The following is a 26,897-nucleotide window of genomic DNA, read 5'->3' on the forward strand; positions in this document are numbered from 1 at the left end:
GCTGACTCGAGCTGCCAAAATGCCAAAATATGTGATGCGATCAAGCAAAATCAGTCGGAACTCGGAAGTATTAAAGTTTCAGTTTTTTATAGATAGTAAAAAACATTTACATAGCTGCATTTTGCAGAAAACCCCATTGAAATTGAGCAACCAGTTCCAAAGATATGAGCAATTAATGAGCTTTCAAAACAAAAGAAAATACTTCCTTTGTTTGCTGATATCTCATAATAAATATTTCCGAGTTCCGACTGATTTTGCTTGATCGCATCACATATATCTATGATTTATTTATCAAATTGCTGGAATATGGAATATTTATTTCTAATTATGTAGTTGGAAGTTCCAAAGATATTATCCAAATACTCACATGGCCTAATATTTTCGCAAGTCTTTAGTCATAAAAACAGTTGAAGTATTTTAATTTGTTCATAGGTTCATAATTTTAACCAACACATTGTAAATACTTTTAGGCCTATTAGTTAGGAGTTGAATTAGGTGCATCACCATATCAGTACAATACATTATTTTGTACAATTTCTCGAGCAACAAGTGACTCACTTAAAATGAACGCGTACGAAAGCGCTGCGCGTAGTACGTGGAGTACCCGCCCATGCAATTTATACACAATTATACAGTCCTGACATTTTGTAACGTCTGCTCAGATTGGTTCTCGCTATCTAAGCGTATGTGGTATTTAGTTGAGTATTTAATCATTATGACAACAAAAAATTATTTTGTTACAACAGGTGGAGGCAAAAACCAGAAAATAGACAACAAGTTTTGACTAAAACAGAAGTATTTTATTTTCCAATTCGCTTTTGACAGCCTTTAATAAGAAAATGTATCTTAATGCAAATACAAATATTTTCCAAACAGAAATATTTTGCGAGCAGTAGAAACAAGTATGGTGTTAAATTACAGCTTTCTCGTTAAAGAGTGTTTGTGGAATTATTCTGATGAATGTGGTTGTTTTGCATAATATCCGAAAAATTTGATGAAAATGGAAATTCGGGGATACCGAATAATATAACTATATTTTTATCTACATGACACCAAGCAAAAATCACACACATCCCCACACATCCCACGTCACACACACCACCCCTACTCACCCCCCCCATACCCCACAAACACACTCCACACAGATCGAGACAACCTCATACATGCGTTCTCATTCAAATAGGCTATACTATTTCATTACACCCAGCACCAGCTAAAAACTACAATATAAAATATGTAATATCCAAATACAGTATCAAAAATAATATTATAACATCATCATTAAGTGTTATAACGATATCATATAAATATTTTATATTTCTATTTATTATAATGTATACCGCCCGGACTTAAAATTGAAGTATTTATATCTTATCATTAAAAAAATTAAACAATATATGTTTAGAATCTAGATACTTTTATGTGTTTATTTAAGCGTTTAAATGTTTAACTTGTATTTACCTTCACTGTTTTAAACACTTATAAGTGCTTTAAACGTGTAACAATAGAACACAAGTAGGTGTTTGTAATAAAGACAATAAAGCGATGTTTCATAAATCTAAAGAAATGTGTTTTATAAAACCGGATTAACATAATTTAAAACCCGGTTAACATAATTTTATTCCCATTTCATTTGTGTGACTTAGAATGTTAGAATATATTTGATATAGCCATTGTGTTTTTGCAAGATTGTACATTATTATGTTTTCAGGGTTATTAGGAGTTAAGAAAGCCTAATAATGATAATATTGGATGGCTTATTTCGCATGATACCATAACATATCGGATTCGTCATACAAATATCGAACTCGCCGTTGGCTCGTCCGATATTTTTATGACTCATCCGATATGTTATGGTATCATGCTCAGCCATCCAATATTATATCAATATTACACATTGCTTATATATTACATCAATATTATTACTCCTTGAATGTGCCTCTTACATTCTTCAACATCTAACTTATTTATACAGAATTTTGTGACAAGAAACATGCCAACAATTAAGACTTTGTCAAATACAATGGAGTTGGAAGCAAATAAGTTGAAATCGGTTTACCGAATGCACTGATTCAGTGTGGATGTTGTAAATCAACACCGGATTTCAAACATATTTGAGTGTAGATTAATGCAGTAAAAAGACGACAATTATTTTAATGAAATTATTTGTGCTTTTAAAATCTAAACTTTTTATATCTGTACCCGAAAATAGAGAGCTTACGATTTCAAAACTTAAGCGCTCCACAGACTCCGAGTATTAGACGTTGCCATTATTGCCATTCTATTTCCAGTAATGTTTAAGTTCTAACGAATGTTTGATGACGAAAAATCGATAATATGTTACATATAATATCTAGTAGAAATATATTATCGATTTTACGTCCTCAAACATTCGTTAGAACTTAAACATTACTGGAAATAGAATGGTAATAGATTAACCAACGTAGATATGTTACATACAATATTTTACGTACAATAAAAAGTCTGAATACTGCTTTACGTATCAAACGCCCGTGCATCTATTCAAAATCCCGTCACATGAGCGTGATTTTGAATAGATGCACGGGCGTTTGAAACATACGTTTGGAAATCGCAAGCTCTCTAGTACCTCTGTGATCGCGGTCGGTTTTGCCCTGGGGTAAGGCCACATTAGGTAAAGATTTGTCTCAAAACTCGCGCACGAATTAGACAGTTCATGCGAGCATGGAAGTGTCTACTACTTCCATGATGCGAGTTAGTCACACCTATAAATATCTGGGCCTAAATCAAAGAAACTCATGGCCTAAATAGCTCTAAATATTGTCAAAATCGAAAAAATTAAAATAAAGTTTTTGGTCTGCGATAAAAAATTTCACAAATTTTTTCACTGTGTCTTATTTGTATGTCATAAAACAGCATGTAGCATAAAACAGAATTCAAATCATAAATTTTCTATCTATGATCACTGATATGCTCTGATATTTTGGGTAGCATAGCCAGTAGTGAATCAAATATTATTTGATACGAAAATTTAAAAATAACCCGAATTAGATTTTGAAGGACAGAAGAGCTTTGAGACAAACTGTTAGCATGATGTGGCCAAAGGAACATTCAAAATATTGGTAAAATGAGCGCGAAAGATGGTACCACGATTACAACAAGTCAATTGGTAGTTGCAACATTTAGCCGTCCTCCTGCATGTCCTAAGCCCCAGGGTAGTGAGTAATCCTTGTTGTCTTTAATAGTAACGACTTTGTTCATGCCTGCGGTATGATGAACGATGGCCACGGTAGTCAGAATAGTAGCGACGAGGGTATTCGTGTTCGTGGCTATGGGTATGATGGTAGTGATCATCATGGTAGGTGGGCCTGCGAATGACCACACGACGCTCTACATCACCATAATCACGGTACTCGCGGTCATAATCGTCCCGAACGATGTATACCCTCTGACTCTGTAATACAACATGAACACAAATAGCCATTTGTTAATATTATTTTTAAATGGTGTCGACAGCACCCCATTGTCGACATTTTTGTTAGGTTTAAATAATTGAACTTTTAGAGACTTAAAGAATAGTACCGTCGGATTTTTTATTTATTTTATTTTAATTTTCATTACTCACCTAAACAGAATTGTATAATTTATTCAATTGTATAATCAGATAATATACTTTTTGAATTTTAAAAATTGACTGCTTCGTTCTTCAAATATAAAAACTTTACTATGATAGTTCGTTTTGAATCCTTCCCACGGTTTCAATACAGCAGTCAATGATATATGGTACTGAAAAGACTGCTTTAAAATCACTAAAATTGACCAAGTTTGCCAAAAAAGTACATTTGGGGTTTTGATGCTTCGAAATAATATATTTTCTCTCATTATATTACATTTTTGCTGTAATATTACCCAAATTCCTCCGCACATCGGTTTTTATTAAATATTAGCCCTAGCTAAACTTTCAGCTTCGAGGGCGCACTTCCATTTAAGGTGTTTACGGTTCTGTGTGTTAACATGATTAAAACAAGAAAAGTCGTCAACCTTTGTTGAGTTTTGATCATTTGGCATCTAAATCATCTAGTTTCACCTGATATTGGTGGTGCTTAACTGTGAGGGTTCTGAACAGGTGAAAATTCCACCCTAACTTAGCCATTTTCCCATTAAAAAACGTGTAATAGATTAATAGATTAATAGATAATTCGTGATATTTAACCAAATGCATCTGCAGCATTGATTACTATAGGTATTAGACATTAATGGTCCATAATGGTTTCTATAAACCATCGAAAACTTTGCTAGACCACCACATATTCACATCATTTGAGAGATGCCCCTGCACTACATGTAAACACATACCAAAAAGTACTTCCTCCTTAATGAATGGCCATTATTAAAACGGTTGATTGAATGCCCATTCAGTTACATTTAAAATCCTCTATTTTGCATTGTATTCAGTCCATGAAAGGAATTATTTTAGGCTCTCATTGATTCTTCTTCTTGTTTCGTGAATTTGGTCAAAACATGTGATAATCAATAAAACTGTCATTATTCACATCAGTGGTCGTTGTTTACATAATTCCATATTAAAACATGACAAATAAGTTCAATGTTTTCTGTGACCAAAAAGACCAAGGGGTACATTTGTTGGTAACACCTCCCAATCAGGGAAATTTTGAATATAACTTTACCACTGAAATGGCAACTTGCAATTGTCGGCCATTTAGGATCTTTGTTGGTCAGAAAAAATATTAACTGCTTGACTCATCTTACTGACCATGTTCATAACCAAACTTCAAGGGGCAATTTTACTGGTATGGTTTTAATTGATCTTCAAAAAGCATTCGACACTGTGAACCATGTCATTCTACTTAACAAACTTGAGGCCATGGGTGTTTCCTCAGTGGATTGGTTTAGATCTTATTTGAGTGGTAGGAGTCAAATTGTTAATGCCAATCAGGTTGATTCTGGTCCACTGGAAATTTCATGCGGAGTTCCCCAAGGCAGTATACTTGGTCCTCTTTTATTTCTCTGTTACGTGAAGGACATGGCGATCAGTGTCAATTGCAAACTTCTTTTATATGCCGATGACAGTGCCTTGCTGGTTTCACATAAAGATCCAAAAATTGTTGCTGATAAGTTAAGTCAAGAATTGGAGTCTTGCCGACAATGGTTGATCGATAACAAACTTTCCCTTCATCTCGGTAAGACTGAGTGCATTCTGTTTGGAACTAAAAGGAAGCTCAATACTATTGATAACTTCTCTGTCAAATGCAATAGTGAGACTATTGAAAACTCTACGTCTGTCAAGTATTTGGGTGTCACTCTTGATAACACATTGTCTGGTGATTCTATTGCTGCAAACGTCATTCAGAAGACCAGCGGTAGACTCCAATTTTTATATAGACAGGCTGGCTTCCTTAATATGAAAACCCGCAAGATACTGTCATCGGCCTTAATTTTATGTCATTTTGATTACGCTTGCTCTTCGTGGTATTCGTTAATTTCTCAACATTACAAAAATAAACTTCAAGTCATGCAAAATAAGACTGTCAGATATATTTTGGGTTTGGGGCCCCGTTCCCACATTGGTCAAAACGAGTTGAATAAGGTTGGGATGCTTTCAGTCAATGATATGTCGGGTTATTCAGCTTAAACTAAATCATGCTTTTAAGATTTTTCATAATCTTGCCACTGAATATTTAAAATTGTATTTTACTCGTATATCTGCAGCTCATAGGCACAGTACCAGGGGTAGCCCATACAACTTTGTTGTTCCTCTTTGTAAAGGTCAAGCTAGTCACACATTCTACAACACCACTATTCATCATTGGAACGCTTTGCCAAAGGGGATCAAGCAAGTTAATAAAATCAACACTTTCACAATTTTAGTCAAAAAACACCTTGCTGGTCAAGCTAATTAATGTGAGCTGGTCTCACTTCATGTGCAATATTTTGTGTTGGTGTTTCATATTTTTTTGTCTTTAGTGTTCTTTGCATTCCCCCTCCCCTCATATGTTTAAGGACCCCAATGGAAATAAGCTTTTCTTTTGAAAAGCTTTTTGGGCTATCCTTGGTGCTCTGCTGTTTTATAATGTTTTATCATCTTAATGTGTTGTTTTTAAAAATGTGTACATCTTATATTATGGTTAATTGTCTATTTATATGTAAACATTGTAATTTCTGAGTACCGAATAAAATCAAATCAAATCAAATCAAATCAAATCAAATCAAATCAAATCAAACATTACACCTCCTCGGTTTGATTAATGTTAACAACTATTTTAAACTGGTGCGATTTGATAGTTCGCAGCATCTTGCGAATGGTAGGTAGTGAGCTTTGGCCAAAATTGCATTGATCATTTTAGGGGTGGTGCAATAATTATGTGTACCCCCGGGGTGGTGAATTATAGGGGGGGGGGAGATTTTTTGGCAGGCCAAAGGGGGGGCAAGCATTTTTTGGCAGGTCGAAAGGGGGGTCAAGCAATTTTTGGCAGGTCGAAAGGGGGGGGCAAGCAATTTTTGGCACAGATATTTTGGGCACTGTTTCTATATTACGCCATAAAAGGCGTAGGAAAACGTTACGAACACGTTCAAATATGCAAAATTTCCTGCTCGCTGCGCTCGCATTATATGTTAAGAAAATTTAAGGTTTTAAATTCGGGTCCCCAAAATCTTGCATGTGTCAGGGGGGGGCACATCAAAAGATTTTTTGGCACGTCGAAAGGGGGGGCAAAGGTTTTTGGCACGGCCAAAGGGGGGGGCAAGCAATTTTGGCAGACCATTTTGAGAATTCACCCCCCCCGGGGGTACACATAATTATTGCACCACCCCTTATAGCTAGTGTGTAAAAGAACTCAAATATCACAGATATACTTTTGTAGGTCTTGTGGTTCTTGAGTTATGTTGTAAAGAGAGCTGGAACAACAACACTTTGGTAAAACGTACATATTAACTCATTAACAACAATAAATCAATCAAGTTTTCAAATTGTATGATTTTAGAATGAACTTTTGCAAAACATCAAAGTGTTATTTTTCAATAATATATTGATTTAGATATTGAAAATCGATATTTTGGCTGCTTCGACCAACAATACCGCGTCAACCCTTAATTAAATGCAATATAACACAACCAAAAAGAAGTTTAGTCTCATACCTCACGTCTGGGTTCATGATAGTAGTCTGGTTTTACATAATGCACAGGTTCTGGGTCTGGTCGTTGTGGTTGAGACAAAACAAGAGGGTATGCCTGTGGCTCAGGTGGTGGTTGTGGTGGATAGTAAGTTGGTGGTGGTGGCTCAAAATAAGGGGGCTCATCCACATAGCTTGGTCCACAGCAGTCGAAGGAACCCAATCTACCCGGACACATGAAGCAACAGCAACAGATGGCTACTACTGCGCAGATAATGCTGAATAACACCACGGTTGCTACTATGATTGCAATAAGAGCTTCATCGTACAGAACTGAAAGTATACAGCCCCAGCAAACACAAAATGTTTTCAACATCATTCGCAAAAGGTTGTCAGAAAACGTTTAAATGTCGGGTTATATAAAGGGTATATTAAGAGTATAAAACGTTTTCATACCTTAAAAAACATTTTTTGATAATCTACTGCTTAGCAAACAAAAATGTTTTACAGAAAACGTTTAAATGTCGGGTTATATAAAGGGTATAAAAACGTTTTAATAACATTCCAAAAACATTCTTGAAAACTTGATACAAAACATTCTAAACAAAATGTTATTTTGGGGTTGAAAAAATATTTTGCGAAAAATGTTTGCCCAAAATATTTTCAATAACGTTTTAAAAACGTTTTCATGACCTTTATATAACCCGACATTTAAATGTTATTAAAAGGTTTTGAAAATAACATTTTAAGAACATTTCTGTGTTTGCTGGGTTCAAATATTTTAACATAATGTTGTTTAAGTATTGACACAATATTTGGCAAAAATGTTTGCAAAAATAGTTTACAATAACATTATTTGAAAACATTTAAAAATATTGTTGTAGTGTGTTTTCATACAAAACGTTTTAAAACCTTATCATTACCTTTTATATAACCCGACATTTTAATGTTATTAAAACGTTTTTACCTAAACAAAAGCCAAAATATAACTTATTTAAAACGTTTTTAAAACGTTTTTGGGTTTGCTGGGGCAGAGGCGAGTTGGTACCATGCTGTCAGAAAGAAATTACATCAATCTGAGCAATCACCACTACCCTATACACCCACCCACAATTGAGCATCCTCCACAATCCCACCCCCACACAGTTTTCAGCCTAACACACCCCCTTACAAACACACCCCCACTAACAAGTAAATACACAAATCGAATGCTCAGTGCCAGAAATGCAATAGCTGCCCTGTGAAAAATTGGCGATTTACACACAGTATATTGTACTCATCTACACATGGCAGCTACACAACATGGTAGCTATTGCACTTACTCACTTCTGGTACCTTGAGTAGTCGAGACATGCATCATGAAGATTTATGGAAAACGAATTTTAGAATATATTTTTTCCTAATCCTGGTATCCTATAAAGGATCAATTTCCTAAGACTCCATTGTGACTCCATTGTGACATCATTGACAATCATGGATAAAAGTATTGTCTCTGCCTGATTAATATTGTTATATCATGATATCATTTCAATAGTTCATATCGTGTGATTTTCAATTTATTTTTTATCAGTATGTACTTAATGCCTTACATTAGCACAATTATGTTCAGTTTGTTTACCTGTCTTGTTCCAGTCACTTATGACGCCGGCTTCTGCCAGGTCGGGCAAAATGGCCGCTGCCCAAATTAGGCAGAGGGCCGCTGAGCGAATCATGGCGCTCACTCACTCTCTTGCTGATTTACATGTAATATTGTAAACTCTGAAAGAAAATAATAATTAGCATTAGATTATCTCTATAAACCTTACAATTACGTTATGTTGGCATGTTAGAATAATATAATAAAAACGAACAAGTTGGTCTTCCAATAATCATGATCTATAATATGCATCATTAAGCATGTACAAGAAAAATACTCTCGATAACCAATTTTAAACATAGTTATACAAAACTTAAATTTGCTGCTTTTTTGTGTACACTCATTCTCCTGTTAGTATTTTCTGTTTCTACTTTTAATTATAAAATTCACGAAGAAGTACTTAACATATAAATCACACCTGCGCAGTTATAAGATACGACTGCGGTACAATACAATAAAGTACGTAAAATGATCTAAATGAACGTAAATGTTAGAGTATAAGTTTTGATACATTTATTAATCTTTCTACATTTAATAGTTAGTCTGAAAATCTAACGATTTTAATACATATTAAAAAGCAAATTGTCATACCTTATTTAATTCACAGCCCTTGTTTGCCAGTAGCCGATAATGAATGGTTTCAAATATAACTTAAGGTGACCTTACCAAGGTGAAATAGACTGCTAATTAACAGTGGGTCAAATCTCGTCGTAACTACCTTGCCTATTCAACTCTGTAGAATTGAATCCTGATTTACGCAAAGTCCAAGATCCGGCTCCATTGGTGCCAATAGGGAGGATAAGAACTCTGTAAATCCTCATTTCAAATGACCTTGTGATTTCTTGGTTCCACCAGATAGTGCTGTTTAGTCGTCTAAATGCTCAGGATACTAATCTGACATTTAATTTTTACATCTATGTCGACCGCAGGCACATTACTACGCAGAAAAACAAAATCTTCCACTTTGTACATTGGTTTTGTTGTCAAGTTGTCATTTCGTATAGAGCTTATTTTCATCCACCCTACATATCCTGCAAGTTTTCGCGAATGGTTGCATTTTTGAATATAAGGTCCACGCCGGTCTTATTATCAGCATCGCGGGTGATGTTTATGTGTATGTCGTCCATTTGGATTATGCTACCTATATTTTAGACATCTTTCATCATAAATTTGAGGTATATGTTGAATAGAATTGGAGAGATGAGACAACCTTGTCTCACAACGTTTATTAAGTCAAACCATTCGGTGATCTTGCCATCTGCTTGTACATACTTTCAATGGGGTCAACCAGAATCTTGTCTACTCTGATGAATCGTGCAATTTCTACAGTGCTTCTCGCCAACCAGATGGTGTTAAATGCCTTTTTGAAATCAACAAAATTCCAGTGTATCGGTATACGCATTTCCGTTGCCTTTTCAATAATCTACCATACAACAAACACTGTATCTGTGATACCTCATACGAAATCCACACTATTGCTCCACCAGGTAGATCTTTTGCTAACCTGATCCTGATTCCCCAAAAAAATGACAACACTAATTTTTTGGAATAGAAAAAAATATTATCTTGTTTTGCTAAATGAAACATAGCTTAATCCTAGTCCTTTATTTAGTTCTAACTAGCAATAAAAGTACAATTTTAATATTTTTGCAATTTTAAGGAAAATAGTCTAATTGCAATTGTAGTCACCAAGATCTAACACTCGGCCCAAGTCTAAGCATTCAAAAACTTAAATATTGGCTAACAGTTGGCTCACATTTTTAAAGGAACAGTCCGGCAATCACAACTTTATATGCCTTATATGTTAGAAATAAACATATCAAAAAAATAACTAACCCCCCCCCCTTAAATAATGACCATTATTCAAAAACGGGTGATTGTATTACAAATCTTTAAAATGCGTTGGAAGCAAAATTTATTTTTGCACATTTTGACACCTAATTTGTAGCAATTGACTAAATATTGACGTCACAGCGTACATTTAAATCAATGTAGCCCAAGATTTGAAAGTTGCAGTAAATTCTATTGATTTTGCATTCAGTGTAATGGATGGAAATCTTTGTAATGATGTCTGAGTGTTTTTGTATTGTAAAAATTTGTATATAAGTGCAACTTTCAAATCTGGACCTCACTACATTAAATTCACCGGTGATTTATTGTTTTCTGGGCTATCGTATCAAATGAGGTATCAAAATGCGCAGAAATAAATTCTGCTTCCAACGCATTTTACAGATTTGTAATACAATAGCCCCTTTTTGAATAATGGCCATTATTTAAGGGGGGTTAGTTACTTTTTTTGATTTGTTTATAATTAGCAAGCACGAATCACGTGGTTTTAATTAACACCGAAATTGCCTGTGGCAATGACGACCCAGTAACACAATGAAAGCTGACGACAATTTAGCACAAATAATCATGACGTCAATTGCCACAGGTAATTTTGGCGCGGGAATTTTGAATATCGCGTGTTGAGAGCCGGCTGCTTTTTATTCGTTTTTATGGTCAACATGGGTTTGTTTTAAATAAAACCCGGTGATTCGTGATTGATAATTGTTTTTCTAACATATAAGGCATAATGATGTGATTGCCAGAGTGTTCCTTTAATATTTTATGTTATTTTTAATAATTGGTTATAAAAAAAGATGAGCAAATACGTTTTCCAAAGGTTAGGATGTATAACTTGAAGTTAGTCTTTGTACAAGTCTTTAGGCTTACTTAAAATGCCCTGAAGACGCATGTTTTTGTCCCTTGTTTCCAAAAATTAACCAACTATTAAAATTTTACTTTTTTTTTGCCAGTTAGAACTAACTAAACGATTAGGATTTAGCTATGTTTCATTTGGCAAAACTGGACAATATTTTTTAATCCAAAATATTAGTCCTGTATTTTTCTGGAATGGGAAGTAATATGAATTACTCAAAGGAAAGGCAGAAAGAGATACCGGATTATTTTCAGGACCACACAAACAGGTAAACTCACACTTATTGAATTCCGGAGTGATTATAATTGAAGACCGAATGAAAAAGACTAGTTTGCGTCTGACGTCAAGGCTAAGGCGTGGCGTGATTGGTTGCTGACCTGCGCAGTACGGCATTTTTGGGTTGGTTGACAGGACGTCATACGCAAACTAGTCTTTTTAATTTGGTCTTCAATTATAGGCCTTTGATCTAATCTTCAGGAGCACTTTGTCCCAACTGATTCGTAAATGGGCAAAGTGCAAGATCATCGTAAGTGACATTATGGCGAATTTTTTACTTTGAAAATGTATTTTAAGTTAATGTCAGGTGCTAAAATAATACATCTCAAGTGCATTTTAGTTTTTGTTTTCATTTCTGTTCAATGCAAGATCGTCGTAAGTGACACTTACGATGGTCTTGCCCTCAACAAAAATTAGGGTTGGGTGCAACACCATCGTAAGTGCAGTACTTATGATGGTCTTGCCCACAGCATTAAATGAGGGTTGAATGCAATACCATCGTAAGTGCCGTTTACGATGTTCTTACCATGAGGGTTGGATGCAAGACGCAGCACTTACGATGGTCTTGACCTCAACAAAAATAAGGATTGGTAAGTGCAGCTCTTCGTAATAATGAGCGTATTTTTTGAGTTTGAGATTGACAGCGCCTTTTGTATGCGTGACGATTACCATTTTTAACATTCAATTTTAACAGCGACGCGCGCAAACATAATATTATAAAAGGGTGGCCAAGAGACTTTCAATGGGAAAGAGTTGGCAACAATGGTCAAAACTTGAATACCCCGATGAGTTAGTATTCTATGAATTGTGCAGATTTATTTGTCTTGAAGAAAAAAGTCAGATTTTAATAATTGTAAAAATTGAAATTTGTTTTTCTAAGTGGTTTGTGTTAGAGGTTAATAACTGCATGTGCATCAGTTATTTGCCGGACATTGTGAAAAAAATCTGAACATTTTGCCTTTGGAACCGAGAATATCCCTAGCCCCGAGTGATATTCGGAGGTCCAAAGCAAAATATTTAGATTTTTCACAATGCTCGAGTGTTGGAGTGTGGGATATGTGCGGCGTGTATAAATATCTGTGTGGGCGTGTTGGCGGGGGTGAGTGGGTGTTTGAATGTTTGTTGAGCTATATAGGTGCATGAGCCTCAGGGGGTGTGAGGGTTGACGGGTTGCGTGTTTTAATATCCATTACTCACAACACGCAAATGAACAAACTACATAATATTAGACTATATAATATCAATAACAAAAATTTTATATTTTGTCACGAAATTAAAGGAGTATTTATTGATCCTAGCATACTCTTTTTATGACATTTTTCAGTAGATATCCACGAAAAAAGCTTATTCCCAAAATTTCAGTTGTTTCCGATTTTGCGTTTGCGAGTTATGAATGATTATGTGTATTACACTGCTCCATAGACAATGTGTTGTAATTTCGTTCTAGTGCACCAGAACGAAATTCAAATTTCACGATATCTTTGCTAAACGAAATAATCTGCAAGAAATTTTTTGTATATAAACATTATGTAGCCATAGGTTTCCAGTGATATAAAAATCTCAACTTTTTTTGAGAAATTTTGGGGGGATGAGGCTGTGGATCACGAAATGCCCTTTTAATTCTGTATTAAACAATGGGCTATTTTGATATTCACACTACCCTGTGTAAGATTTTGGAAATATCTGCCACAGAGGGAGTGTGTTTTTCAAATGTAATTGGTCAGGGCTATTCATTTTGAAATCCATACTCCCCTGTATTATGGCTTTACCTATATCTTCCACAACTGGAGTGAGTATTTCAAATGGAAGGTATCCAAATGACTATTCCATTCGAAACACACACTCCCACTGTGAAAGACTTTAGTAGCTAAATTTTCCACAGGGGTAGTGTGGATTTTAAATGGAATAGCCTAATTAAGTCAAAAATTGTAATTGTAACTTGTTTTAACGAAGGTGCAAGGTGCAACCAAGCAAAACATAATGAACCGTGTAATATCTACATGTACACTGCAAAAACTATTATACTCAACAATGAGTAAAAAAGGTCGCAGCTCAACAGTTGAGTAAAAAACTACTCAACATTGAACTCATATAGGTCACAACTCAACAAATGAGTACAAAATTACTCAATGTTGAGTAATATTTTACTCATTTGTTGAGTTGTGACCTATATGACCTCAATGTTGTGTATTTTTTAATCAACTGTTGAGCTGTGATCTTTTTACTCAGTGTTGAGTAAAATATTTTTGCAGTGTATATAAAATATTCATCACAAATTTGACCTGGTAATTTTTTTCGTTATTTGTATTGTTCACTTTTTGTTAAAGGTAATCAGTGCATAGACTCCAAACCTTTTGACTTTCCTAATGTCTTACATCATGACCTTGCATGTTCCAATCCGCTGACTGGAGCTGCCAAAATATATCTATGATTCATTTATTACATTGCTGGAATATGGAATATTCAGTCGCGTACATGTAGTTTATTTTTTGGCGCCCTCTACGGAGGCGCCAAAATATAGGCATGACTTTGTGATTCTTTGTGAAAAGCTTCTAATTTCACTCTTGCTAGATTGACTTCGCAATTGTTTTGCTAAAATTATGCCCAGCTCAGAAATAAAACCACAATTTGCTTGGATTTTATTTTATTATTGTTTTCTGATATGCACAGGATAAAATGGTGAGCGTATATTCTTTGTTTAAAATACAAAATTAGGATTTATAAAAACACCAAATAAATCCTGACCTTTGTATGGGTTCAACCAGTTTACCGTGTGCCTTAGAAACCCGATAGACGGTGACATTTGACCATACACTAGGATCCACAACATGCTCATCTATCATGGGAACAGTTCTTAAGCCCTAATACATTTGTAGGCCTACTTTCATCCTTTGAAAATTTGGGTACACAAACTCATACTCTGCAACTTGAGGTCAAATTTTGCACTATGATTATGTAAATGAGGTTATTGGACTATGCCATTGGGATGAGACTATTGTGGTCCATAGTGATAAGATCAATTAACGAGGACTCTACTGATGGCTTTTGTTTGCTAATTACCATAGAATCTATATAGCGGTTATTGCCAAAGTTGCAATATGGTGGCACAATTGGGCGGAAAACTGTATGCAAACAACACGGCATATTAATTATACATGTTCTACATTGTTGTATTTTAAAACACTGAAGACCAAAATTGACGTTATTGCCATGATTGGATCATGGAGGTAGTAAGCCTACTACAACTCTGGCGGAAATTCGTTGCCACACCAGGGCCACACCAGCACGTTCTGGTGTTAAAAGCACGCAATCGAAGCTAAATATGGGATAGTTCCGTACTATTTTGTATAATAGTTGCAAATGCACATTCAGATTACACTTGCCCCTTCCCCACCCCCCACCCCCATTTTCCAATGTTGGGAGACTGTAATGTAGAAATGATGACGATTTTGTCCAAATCAACATTGCAATAGGGGAGCGGGGAAGGATGTTGGCCAATTAACGCTCAGGTGTGGCAACATTTTTCGCCAAGGTTGTAGCTATACTACCCCATGATTGGATTAAGTAAATAACTAAATCCTGTTATCTACCCAGCAATGTTTGCTTATCATAATAATTGTAACAAACTGTAGACAGAAAAGGCAAACAGACAGAAATTTAGAGTTTTAAATTAGAGAGTTGACAGGAAGTTGTAAGAGTTAAATTGTTATGGATATGATTGGTTGAAGTTGGAAAAAGTTGAATGTCAGATCAAAGTCATCCGAGGTGAATTAAGTAATGTCAATCACAAATTGTTACAGGTCATTTGAGGTGGACTAAGTTTATATTTGGATTGTCAGAACACCTTCCCCAATCAGACACATTTCTCTTGTTTGGCTTGACTTTGCAAAGAGCGTCTAATTTCGGTCTTGCTAGATTTACTTCGCAACTGTATTGCTTAAAAGTATGCCCAGCTTAGAAATAAAACAACAATTTGCTTGGATTTGATTTTATTATTGTTTTCTGATATGTTCGGGATAAAATGTTGTGCGTATATTCTTTATTTAAAATACAAAATTAATGGACTTCTTTCTATGCTAATATTACATTATTGTTTTAAAGAGAAAAAAAAGTATCCAAACAGTTGGGCGCCCATTCCTTTTTTAAAGGAATTTTTATTAATTATAAAATTAAAGTTCCAAAATTTATCCAAATACTCACATAGCCTTTAGTCATTAAAATAGATTAAGTATTTTAATCTATTTATATTTAAATATTTTAACAACAAATTGTAAATACTTATAGGTTAGGAGTTTTAATAGGCGTATTACCATCTCAGTACAATATATTATTTTGAACAATTTCTCGAGCAACAAGTGATTATTAGAAAAAAGATCTCGTGATTTTGTTATTGTTATAACAAAACTGACACTAAAAATGTTGACAATATGCACCAACCCGCTAAAAATGCAAACAATTATACACTCCTGGCATTTTTCTAACGTTTTTTCAAATTGGTTTTCGCTATCTAAGCGTATGTGGTATGTAGTTAAGTATTTGATCATTATGACAACAAAAATTAAATTTACTATATATATTTTGTTACAACAGGCGGATTCAAAAACCAGAAAATAGACAACAAGTTTTAACTAAAACAGAAGTATTTTATTTTCCAATTCGCCTTTGACAGCCTTTAATAAGAAAATGTATCTTAAAGCAAATACAAATATTTTTCAAACAGAAATATATTTTAAACAGTCGAAACCGTTGTGTTGTTAAGTTACAACTTTCTCGTTAAATAGTATTTTGTGGAATTATTCTGATGATTGTGGTAATTTTGCATAATGTCCGAACAATTTGATGAAAATGGAAATTCGGCAATACCGAATAATATAACTATATTTTTATCTACATGCCACCAAGCTAAAATCACACACATCCCCACACATTCAACGTCACACACACGCCCATTCACGCACTCCATACCCCACAAACACACCCCACACAGATCGAGACAACCTCACACATGCATTCTCATTCAAATAGGCTATACTATTTCATTACACCCAGCACCAGCTAAAAACTACAATATAAAATATGTAATATCCAAATACAGTATCAAAAATAATATTATAACACCATTAAGTATTATAACGATATCACATAAATATTTTATATTTCTATTTATTATAATGTATACCGCCAGCACTTTAAATCGAAGTATTTATATATATTTTATCATTTAAAAAAAATTAACACATATATATTTTTAGAATCTAAATACTTGTATGTGTTTATTCAAGCGTTTAAATGTTTAATTTAGTGTTTAGTTGTTCAAACTGCATATACCTTCACTGTGGTAAACACTTATAAGTGTTTAAAAAGTTTAACAATGGAACACAAGTAGGTGTTTATTTTTCTAAACAATTCGATTTAACATGTTTACAGTGTAACAAATAAAGACAATAAAATGATGTTTCATAAACCTAAAGAAGTGTGTTTTATAAAACCGGACTAACATAATTTAAAACCAGGTTAACATAGTTTTATTCCCATTATATTTCATTTGTGTAACTTAGAATATTAAATCTGTATTTAATAGAGCCATGGTGCCTTTTGCAAGATTGTACAATATTACACATTATTTATATATTACATTAATATTATTGCTCCTTGGATGTAGCCTCGTATCTTCTTCAACATCTAACTTCTAGTTATTTATACAGAATTGTGTGGCAAGACAAATGCCAATAATTAAGACTTTGTCAAATAAAATGGAGCTGGAAGCAAATAAGTTGAAATCGGTTTGCCGAATCATTTAGTGTGGATGTTGTAAATCAATACCTGATTTCAAACAGATTATAGTGTAGATTAACGCAGTAAAAAAAGTCGATAATTGTTTTAAATGAAATTATTTGTCCTTTTAAAATCTAAACTTTTTATATCTGTACCTGACAGTACCTCTATGATCACGGCCAGTCTTGGCCTGTGGTAAGGCCACATTAGGTAAAGATTTGTCTCAAAGAAACTCATGGCCTAAACAGCTCTAAATGGTACAAATCGAAAACATAACAAAAGGAGAGTTGTTTGTTGTCTGTGATATAAATTGCGGGGATTTGCCATTTGGTCTAATATCATTTGGTATAATATCCATCTCGTCTACATCCATTTCGTCTAAGCCCATTAGGTGTATATCCACTGACCATTTGGTCCTTTAACCATTTAGTCCGATAACCATTTGGTCCGATAACCATTTAGTCTAACAACCAATCAGTCTAAAACCATTTAGTCTAATAACCATTTAGTCTAATACCCTTTTGATCTATAACCAATAGGTCTAATAGCCATTTGGTATAATACCCATTTGGTCTACAAACCATTTAGTCTTACAAGCATTTAGTTTATTAATAAATAGACAAAATGGTATTAGACTTACTTACGAGTATTAGACTTAACGGTTATTAGACCGAATGGTTATTAGACCAAATGGTTATTAAAGAAATATTAGACCAAATAGTTATCAGACTATATGGTTAGTAGACATACTGGTTATTAGACCAAACAATATTAGACTAAATGGACATTAAACTATATGATTATTAGACTATAAGTGGCAATTAGTCTTTCTGGTAATAGACAGATTGAATATAGACTAAACAAGAATTAGACCAAATGGTATTATACCTAATGGCAATAGACCTAAATTTCACTGTGTCTTACTTGTATGTCATAAAACAGTATAACATAAAACAGAATTCAAATCATAAATTTTCTATCTATGATTACAGATCCTGTGCTCTGATATATTTTGGGTAGCATACAAGCCAGCAGTAGTGAATCAAATATTATTTGATATTATGAAAAATTTTAAATAACCCGAATTAAATTTTGAGCTTTGGGACAAACTGTTAGCTTAATGTGACCAAAGGAACATTCAAAATATCGGTAAATTGAGCGTGAAAGATGGTACCACGATTACAACAAGTCAATTGGTAGTTGCAACATTTAGCCGTCCTCCTGCATGTCCTAAGCCCCAGGGTAGTGAGTAATCCTTGTTGTCCTTAATAGTAACGACTTCCTTCATTCCTGCGGTATGATGATCGATGGCCACGGTAGTCAGAATAGTAGCGACGAGGGTATTCGTGTTCGTGGCTATGGGTATGATGGTAGTGATCATCATGGTAGGTGGGCCTACGAATCCCCACACGACGCTCTACATCACCATAATCACGGTACTCGCGGTCATAATCGTCCCGAACGATGTATACCCTCTGACTCTGTAATACAACATGAACACAAATAGCCACTTGTTAATATTTTTTTTTAATGGAATCGACAGCACCCCATTGTCGACATTATTGTTAGTTTAAATAAATGAACTTTTAGAGTCTTAAAGAATTGCACCGTCGGATTTTTTATTTATTTATTTATTTATTTATTTATTTATTTATTTATTTATTTAGTTAGTTAGTTAGTTAGTTAGTTAGTTAGTTATTTTATTAAAGTGTATAATAAGACAGCTTTCATATACTTTTTGATTTTTAAAAATTGACTACTTCGTTCTTCAAATATAAAACATTTACTATGATAGTTCGTTTTGAATCCTTCCCACGGTTTCAACACAGCAGTCAATGATATATGGTTGTATATCTCTAATAGATGAGGAACTATTTGTTTGTGTGGCATCTGAACAGGCTGCTTCAAAATCAATGAAATTGATCAAGTTATATAGCCAAAATAGAACATTTTGGGTTTTGATGCTTCGAAATGGTATAATTTATTTTCTCTCACTATATGACATATTTGTTATAATATTACTCAAATTCCTCCGCGCATCGGTTTTTAGTCAATTCACCATAGCTAATTGTAACTTTTAGCTTCGAGGTCGCACTTCCATTTTAAGGTGTTTACGGTGTTTTCTGTGCGTGCGTTAAAACAAGACAAGTCTCAGGTCAACCTATGTTGAGTTTTAATAATTTGGCATCTAAATCATCTAGTTTCACCTGATATTGATGAGAAAATCCGCCCAAAATTAGCCATTTTCCCATTGAAAACTGTGATAATTTAGTGGTATTAAACCATATGCACCTCAAGCATTGATCACTATAGGTATTAGACAGTAATGGTCCAATGCGCATTCTTTTTGACTCGTGGAATGGATTAAAACTGAGGTATGATTTTCAAATTGTTTGTTTCAATTTTTGAAACTACAAAAATATGCAAATAACATATAGGCATATATACTATTCTGTTCTGTTTCTTTGCGACATTACAATAATTCAAAATAATTTTTTTCCGACGGTACAGTTCTTTCTGAGACCGACTGTACAGTTCTTTCTGAGACACCCCGTACATGTGCAAAAACATTAGCCATGTTGGTCCCAAAGAAGTTGTTAATAAACGATAAACAACATTGATATAGAGCTAAAAAGAAAATAAGGTAAAAGCAATCCTGTACAAAGCAAAGAATCTAACTTTGTTTATGAAACAATGCTCTTGGAAAATGACAAAATCGCACACAAATCACATGATTCTAGAAGGAATTTGGTAACTATTTGATTATTAAAATGTCATAAAAAATAGCCTAAGTACAAGACGTCAGGCTGCTTTACTCTGCTTAGTTACACCATGATCTATATAAATGACTCTTCTGCTTATTTTTTTTTTTTTTTTTTTTTTTTGATTTGTTCGGGTTGTGACAACCCTGGATAACCCAAGAAAGCCTCTATTGAAGCTTATTTCCATTGGGGTCCATTTGAACACCGGGACGGGTTGGGAACAGTCAGGGGTTAACACCCTACTCTTTTCGAAACTGACTGCGAGATACATACATGTACAGGTATGGCTCTCTGCACACGGGACCGACGGCTTAACGTCCCCTCCGAAGGACGGAGTACTTTCATGATTCATTTACCCAATTCTAAATGAACCATGGGGAGAGCGGAAGTCTAAACTTAATCTACAGATGTTGCCAATTAATTTCAGACTTTTTTTTTTTCCAAGTCAATATCCCAGCAAATCGCCACCGCCGGGAATCGAACCCGGGACCTCATGCACCAAAGGCAAGTACCCTAACCATTGCGCCACGCTCTCCCTACAAAGGATTGTATGTTGTTTTGGCCTTTCTATAAACCATAGAAAACTTTGTTAAACCACATGTTTTCACATGTGAGTACCCATAGTGCAGTTTTGCTGCACAGCAAACATGATTCGACCTTTGCTTTTACTCAAACCTGGTTATTGGAAAATCAATCGATAAAGTCTCGTCCATCCTCCACATTATATGGTTGGCTGCACTTATGCCCAAATATGTCATTTGCCAATCAATAATCACCCACTTGAAATCCCCTGACTCTCTCCACTGACCAAAGTTATGGACAGATTTGGGAGGTTTTTTGCTGTTATCCGTCATTTACATATCAGGGAAGTACGACCATTTGTAAATGCCCCCACCTACTCAGTTTTTAGCCTACATCTAATGTATACATTATTCTTGATGGACAGCAAGTACAAAAAATATCCGTCAAGTGGTTTAGTTTTAATGCCCTTCGGAAGAGAGCAGTCCACAAAATGAGTGATAGTCACTAAAAGATGTATTCGATTTACACAGGGTATTATGCAGGCCATACCGTGCCCTTACTTACTAAAACACAAAAGTACGAATATTTCCAAACATCTAAATTGGCTAAAAATTTAGGACATAATACAAAACTATATTTTCTAGAATTTCAGAGAGTACAAAAAATATTGGCCGATTAGTTTTCACCCCCGGGGTTTTCACACAGTGACGTTAACAAGGCAATGTCCTATACCTCTAACATACACTGGTTGTAGAGCTCACACGTCAATGGTGAGAGCACTGTGTATTGCGTATAGGAAAATGGACAGTAACTGCAGTCCGCTACTGCAGTATGCCCTGCACTACATGTAAACAGATACCAAAAAGTACTTGCCCCCTTAATGATGGACCATTATTCCAAAACGGTTGATTGAATGTCACATTTGGGATATGCAGTCGAAGCATAACTTATTTCTGCGCATTATGACACCTCAGTTGTTGTAAGTATCTTAATATTAATGTCGCAGCGCACATTAAAAGTACCCCAAGATTTGACAGTTGTAGCAAAATCCTATTTGTTGCCTTGTATTCCATATCCATGAAAGGAAATGTTTTCGGCTCTCGTTGCATTCTTCTTCTTGTGTCGTGAATTTAGAGGGATCAAAACACGTGATTATCAATGAAAATATCATCATTCACATCTGGTCATTGTTTACTTAATCCCATATTAAAAGGGCATTTCGTGATCCACAGCCTCATCCCCCCCCCCCTTTTCTCAAAAAAAGTTGAGATTTTTATATCACTGGAATACTCTGGCTACATAATGTTTATGTACAAAATATTTCTTGCAGATTAATTCGTTTAGCAAAGATATCGCGAAATTTGAATTTCGTTCTCGTGCACCAGAACGAAATTACAACGTATTGTCTATGGAGCAGTGTAATACACATAATCATGCATAACTCGCGAACGCAAAATCGGAATCAACTGAAATTTTGGGAATATGTTTTTTCGTGGATATCTAATGAAAAATGACATAAATAGCCTATGCTAGGATCACGAAATACTCCTTTAAGTCAATTTTAGAAATTGACCTCAAATGATCTTTGATGACCACAGTGTGTGACCTTGTTCACCATCATTACATGAAAGTTCCCATAATGCAGCTTTGGCTGAATTGAATTGGAACTGTTCATGTGAGACTAGATTTTGTATTTTCAACCAAACATGAACGTACAAGTGGACCTCATATAACCTCTGACCTCAGTATGTGACATAATCATGCATAACTCGCAAACGCAAAATCGGAATCAACTGAAATTTTGGGAATATGCTTTTTTCGTGGATATGTACTGAAAATGTCATAAAAAGAGGATGCTAGGATCACGAAATACTCCTTTAAAACATGACATTACCACAAAAATGGCAACTTGCAGTTGTAAGCCATTTAGGACCTTGTTGGTCAGAAAAAATTGAGAGCTGAACAGATTATCTTCAATGGATAAGGCAATGGGATTTTGCCGCAACTTTGAAATCTTTTACTCATTGCAGCATTAATATGCCGACCAGCGGACCATTGCAACAAATGAGGTGTCATAATGCGCAGAAATTAATTCTACTTTGACTGCATATCTCAAATTTGGCATTTAATCAATCGTTTTTGAATAATGTTCATTTATTAAGGGGGGCAATTACTTTTTGGTGTGTGTTTATATAGGCAATCTGCACTGCATGAAGCTTAACTCAGCATGCAGATCCCTCGCCTAAATCCAATAAACCCAACAGAGTACATAATGTGTATACAGACAGGGTATTCTCACAACAGTATTACAAATCTGGGCTAGAACAAACTCTTGGCTAGTATTGACAAACTACGGTATGTTCTTTGCGATGTTCAAAGTGATAGAAAATAGAAAAATGGATCAATTTAGTACTATTACTGCAGAAAGGCCTGGACTTGTAGCAAATCATAAAAACAGAACAGGAAACATAACAAAAGCATGAAGTAATGTGATGATTTTGGGCGAATTGAAAATTGAAGCTGATTTTGAACTTTATCGATTTTTTTATAAATCTCTCCATTCTTATACACTTCCTCGTTGTAATATACAAGATATTAGTAACCCAAAAGAAGTTTAGTCTCATACCTCACGTCTAGGTTCATGATGGTAGTCTGGTTTTACATAATACACAGGTTCTGGGTCTGGTCGTTGTGGTTGAGACAAAACAAGAGGGTATGCCTGTGGCTCAGGGGGTGGTTGTGGTGGATAGTAAGTTGGCGGTGGCTCAAAATAAGGGGGCTCATCCACATAGCTTGGTCCACAGCAGGCAAAGGAACCAAATGTACCCGGGCACATGAAACAGCAGCAACAGACGGCTACGATTACGCAGATAATGATGAACAACACCACGGCTGCTACTATGATTCCGATAAGAGCTGCATCTTCTAGACCTGAAAGTATACAACACGGAGTCGAGTTATTACCATGCTGTCAGAAAGAAATTGCATCAATCTGAGCAATCACCACTATCCCCAAACACCCCACCCACAATAAGTAACACACCCCGTCACAAACACACCCCCACTAACAAGCAAATACACAAATCGACTGCTCAGTGCCAGAAATGGGTAAGTGCAATAGCTGCTCTGTGAATTTGGCGAAATACACACAGTATATTGTACTCGTCTACACATGGCAGCTACACAGGGCAGCTATTGCACTTACCCACTTCCGGCATTGAACAATCGAAACATGTATCATGAAGATTTACAAAAACGAATTTAGAATAGTTTTTCCTAATCCTGGTATCCTATAGAGGACGAATTATCCAAGATTTGCTTAAGTCATGTAAGTTGGTTGCAGACAATCATGGATAAAAGTATTCTCCCGCCCTGAATTATTTTGTTATAATCGTTTCAATAGTTCATATCGTGTGATTTTCAATTTGTTTTATCAGTATTTATATACTTAATGCCTCACATTAGCACAATTATGTTAAGTTTGTTTACCTGTTCTGTTCCAATCGCTGTTCTGTTGGGCTGCTACCAGGTCAGGCAAAATGGCCGCTGCCAAAATTAGGCAGAGGGCCGCTGAGCGAATCATGGCGCTCTCTTACTCTCTTGCTGATTTACATGTAATATTGTAAACTCTGAAAGAAAAAAATATTTAGCATTAGATTATAAAGACATCTGTATAAACCTTAAAATTATTTGATGTTTTCATATTAGAAAAATACCGTAAACGATCGCCTAATGGCGCTGTGGGATCCCTTGATATAACTGGGTTTTAGAAACAAACTAAACGTGCCCTCCCATTAAAAACAAATCCCACCAGCAAATAAGGACACATACCCTTAATTCTTGTTGGGATTTTTAGAGGAGGGAGCTCTCTATTTGTACATGGAATTTACTCCAAGGCAAAGGAATCCAGGTGTGCCAATAGGCGAACGTTTACGGTAGTATATAAAACAAACAAGTTGGCTTTCTAATAATAATAAGCATGTACAAGAAATACTTACGATATCCAATCTGAAACATGGTTATATAAACCTTAAATTTGTTGCTCTTTCTCCTGTTCGTATTATTTATTTCTTCTTTTAATTATAAAATTCGCGAAATCACACCTGCGTAATTTTATGATACGACCACGGTACAATACAACAAAGTACGTAATATAAAATGATCTAAATTAGTTATTATTGTAAATGTTAGAGTATCAATTTCATGTAATTAAACAAGTTTTGATATATTAATTAGTCTTGCCACGTTAGTTAGTCTGAAAATCTAACGATTTTATTACATATTAAAAAAACAAAATTGTCATACCTTATTTAATTCACCGCCCTTGTTTGCCAGTTGCCGATAATGAATGGTTCCCAATCCAACTTAAGGTGACCTTACCAAGGCGTATGTACAAAGCACTCCTGACATCAACGTCAAGTTCACATCGTACACTTGAATAAGTTTTGTCAATAGTACCAATTTCAAGTTCATTTAATTTCTAGCGATCACACTAAGACAGGGCGTCGTCAAACAATACAATTTGTGTACGTATATCCATACACTTTTGCTGTATGGCAGAATGTATATTTACCACACACCGAATTACACATGTTATGAGATTGTTTTACGAAAATAGCAGGGGTTTTTACTCGAAATATAGTTGATCATCTTATTTACGTTATAGGTGTAAAAAGGATTAATTTTAAACCCTTAAAATATCTTCTTTTAAGATTTTAAACTGTATAACTGGTCATATTTTTTGCATTTTGCAAAGTCAAAGTTTAGGCACAGTTTTGCTAAAGTGCTTCATAAATGCCATGAAGAGACTGTATGAATAACGAATATCATTTAAAATCAAAATATTTCAACGCACATTTTAATATGAAACTATTGTAAGTTATTAATTATTATGAAGTTTGTAATGAGACCCTACATATCAATTCATTATTTTGTCAATAAGCAAAATATTTTATTGAAAGCATTGACCCAAATCATTATACAGGTATAGTTTAACCCGCCAATGTTATTGAAATTCTGTCTCAGTACACTCAACCTTAATTTTCACTATTCTGAAAATTTCGTGACCTGATCTTTGGATAAAAAGCATTTCCAAGGTAATTGATTGGTCATATCTTTTTTTAATTTTTTTATACTCGGTTTATTAACAAGATAATGAATCAGAGTTGAATTATTATTATTTATTTTTTTAAATATTATTATTATTATTATTATTATTATTATTATTATTATTATTATTATTATTATTATTATTATTATTATTATTATTATTATTATTATTATTATTATTATTATTATTATTATTATGTCACACACACGCACCCTTCACACACACCCCATCCCACCCTACACATCTCCTACATCACTCCTCACAATCCCTACTAGAAAATGAAGAATAAAAAGAAGCTCTGCTGAAACACCCAGTATATTTATTTCATGCGTGTGTGATTAATTAAAATATTAATAAACCTATAACAATGCTATATATTTTACATTGAGGCGTTCCATTCCCGAGTTCCTAATACCTTATTAGTATCTTATCACCTAAAATACAAATTTACAGATGTATATTTTTATTCACTTTTTTATAACAATATAAATGCAAAGACATACAAAAGTTGAATCAACAAACAAAAGCATTATAAAATGTTGCTGTGAATCAAATAAGTACGGTAGTAGTTGAGGTTTACATGCACTCTTAACGAGTAGCACTGAAGTAATGTGTGTAGAAGTTACATTTCCAGTTACATTGGATGTTTCACAATATTGAAGATAATTAGACAAAGGTTAGAATACACAAATGCTATCCATATAGTAAATTGGACAATAATTTTGCCTGATAATTTTGCTAATTTTATTATCACTCAAAATTAATGGACAAAATTTTCTTCAATTGATATAATCGACTGTAGTTGTAGAAGTGCAAATTTATATGTAAGAATATGTATACCTACTTTGTAGATCATTATTCTCAAACAAATGATGTGAATTGAGTTATTCCCCGGGTTATTCCATTTAAGATCCACGCTACCCCTGTGGAAGATTTAGCTAAAGTCTTCCACGGAGGGAGTATTAGTTTCGAATAGAATAGACATTATTGAGTAGCTTCTATTTGA

At 34.5% G+C, this 26,897-nt stretch overlaps 1 protein-coding gene across 3 annotated transcripts; it reads right to left on the minus strand.

The window, feature by feature from the left end:
• Nucleotides 1–2,460: 2,460 nt before the first annotated feature.
• Nucleotides 2,461–25,235, minus strand: LOC140155383 (uncharacterized). 3 transcript variants are annotated; one of them, XM_072178211.1, is made up of 4 exons: nt 25,087–25,202; nt 8,728–8,867; nt 7,135–7,442; nt 2,461–3,433 (listed from the first exon to the last, which is right to left on the minus strand). In XM_072178211.1, exons 2-4 carry the CDS (start codon nt 8,819–8,821, stop codon nt 3,218–3,220), a joined length of 618 nt encoding a protein of 205 aa, XP_072034312.1. In that variant the 5' UTR covers nt 8,822–8,867; nt 25,087–25,202; the 3' UTR covers nt 2,461–3,217. The 3 variants fall into 3 exon arrangements, with proteins under 3 accessions (XP_072034312.1, XP_072034313.1, XP_072034314.1); XM_072178212.1 differs by lacking the exon at nt 25,087–25,202 and adding an exon at nt 9,337–9,463; XM_072178213.1 differs by lacking the exons at nt 2,461–3,433; nt 7,135–7,442; nt 8,728–8,867 and adding exons at nt 16,345–18,978; nt 23,408–23,712; nt 24,271–24,410 and having other exon boundaries at nt 25,087–25,235.
• Nucleotides 25,236–26,897: the final 1,662 nt, after the last annotated feature.

Source organism: Amphiura filiformis, chromosome 6 (genome assembly GCF_039555335.1).
Source record: "Amphiura filiformis chromosome 6, Afil_fr2py, whole genome shotgun sequence".
Lineage (NCBI taxonomy): Eukaryota > Metazoa > Echinodermata > Ophiuroidea > Amphilepidida > Amphiuridae > Amphiura > Amphiura filiformis.

Coding starts and splice junctions, on each gene's coding strand:
- LOC140155383 (XM_072178211.1), bottom strand. CDS start 8,821: ATGATTCGCTCAGCGGCCCTCTGCCTAATTTGGGCAGCGGCCATTTTG. Junction 7,443..8,727: donor AAGTGACTGGAACAAGACAG/GTAAACAAACTG, acceptor GTATACTTTCAG/TTCTGTACGATGAAGCTCTT. Junction 3,434..7,134: donor ATCATGAACCCAGACGTGAG/GTATGAGACTAA, acceptor GTTGTATTACAG/AGTCAGAGGGTATACATCGT.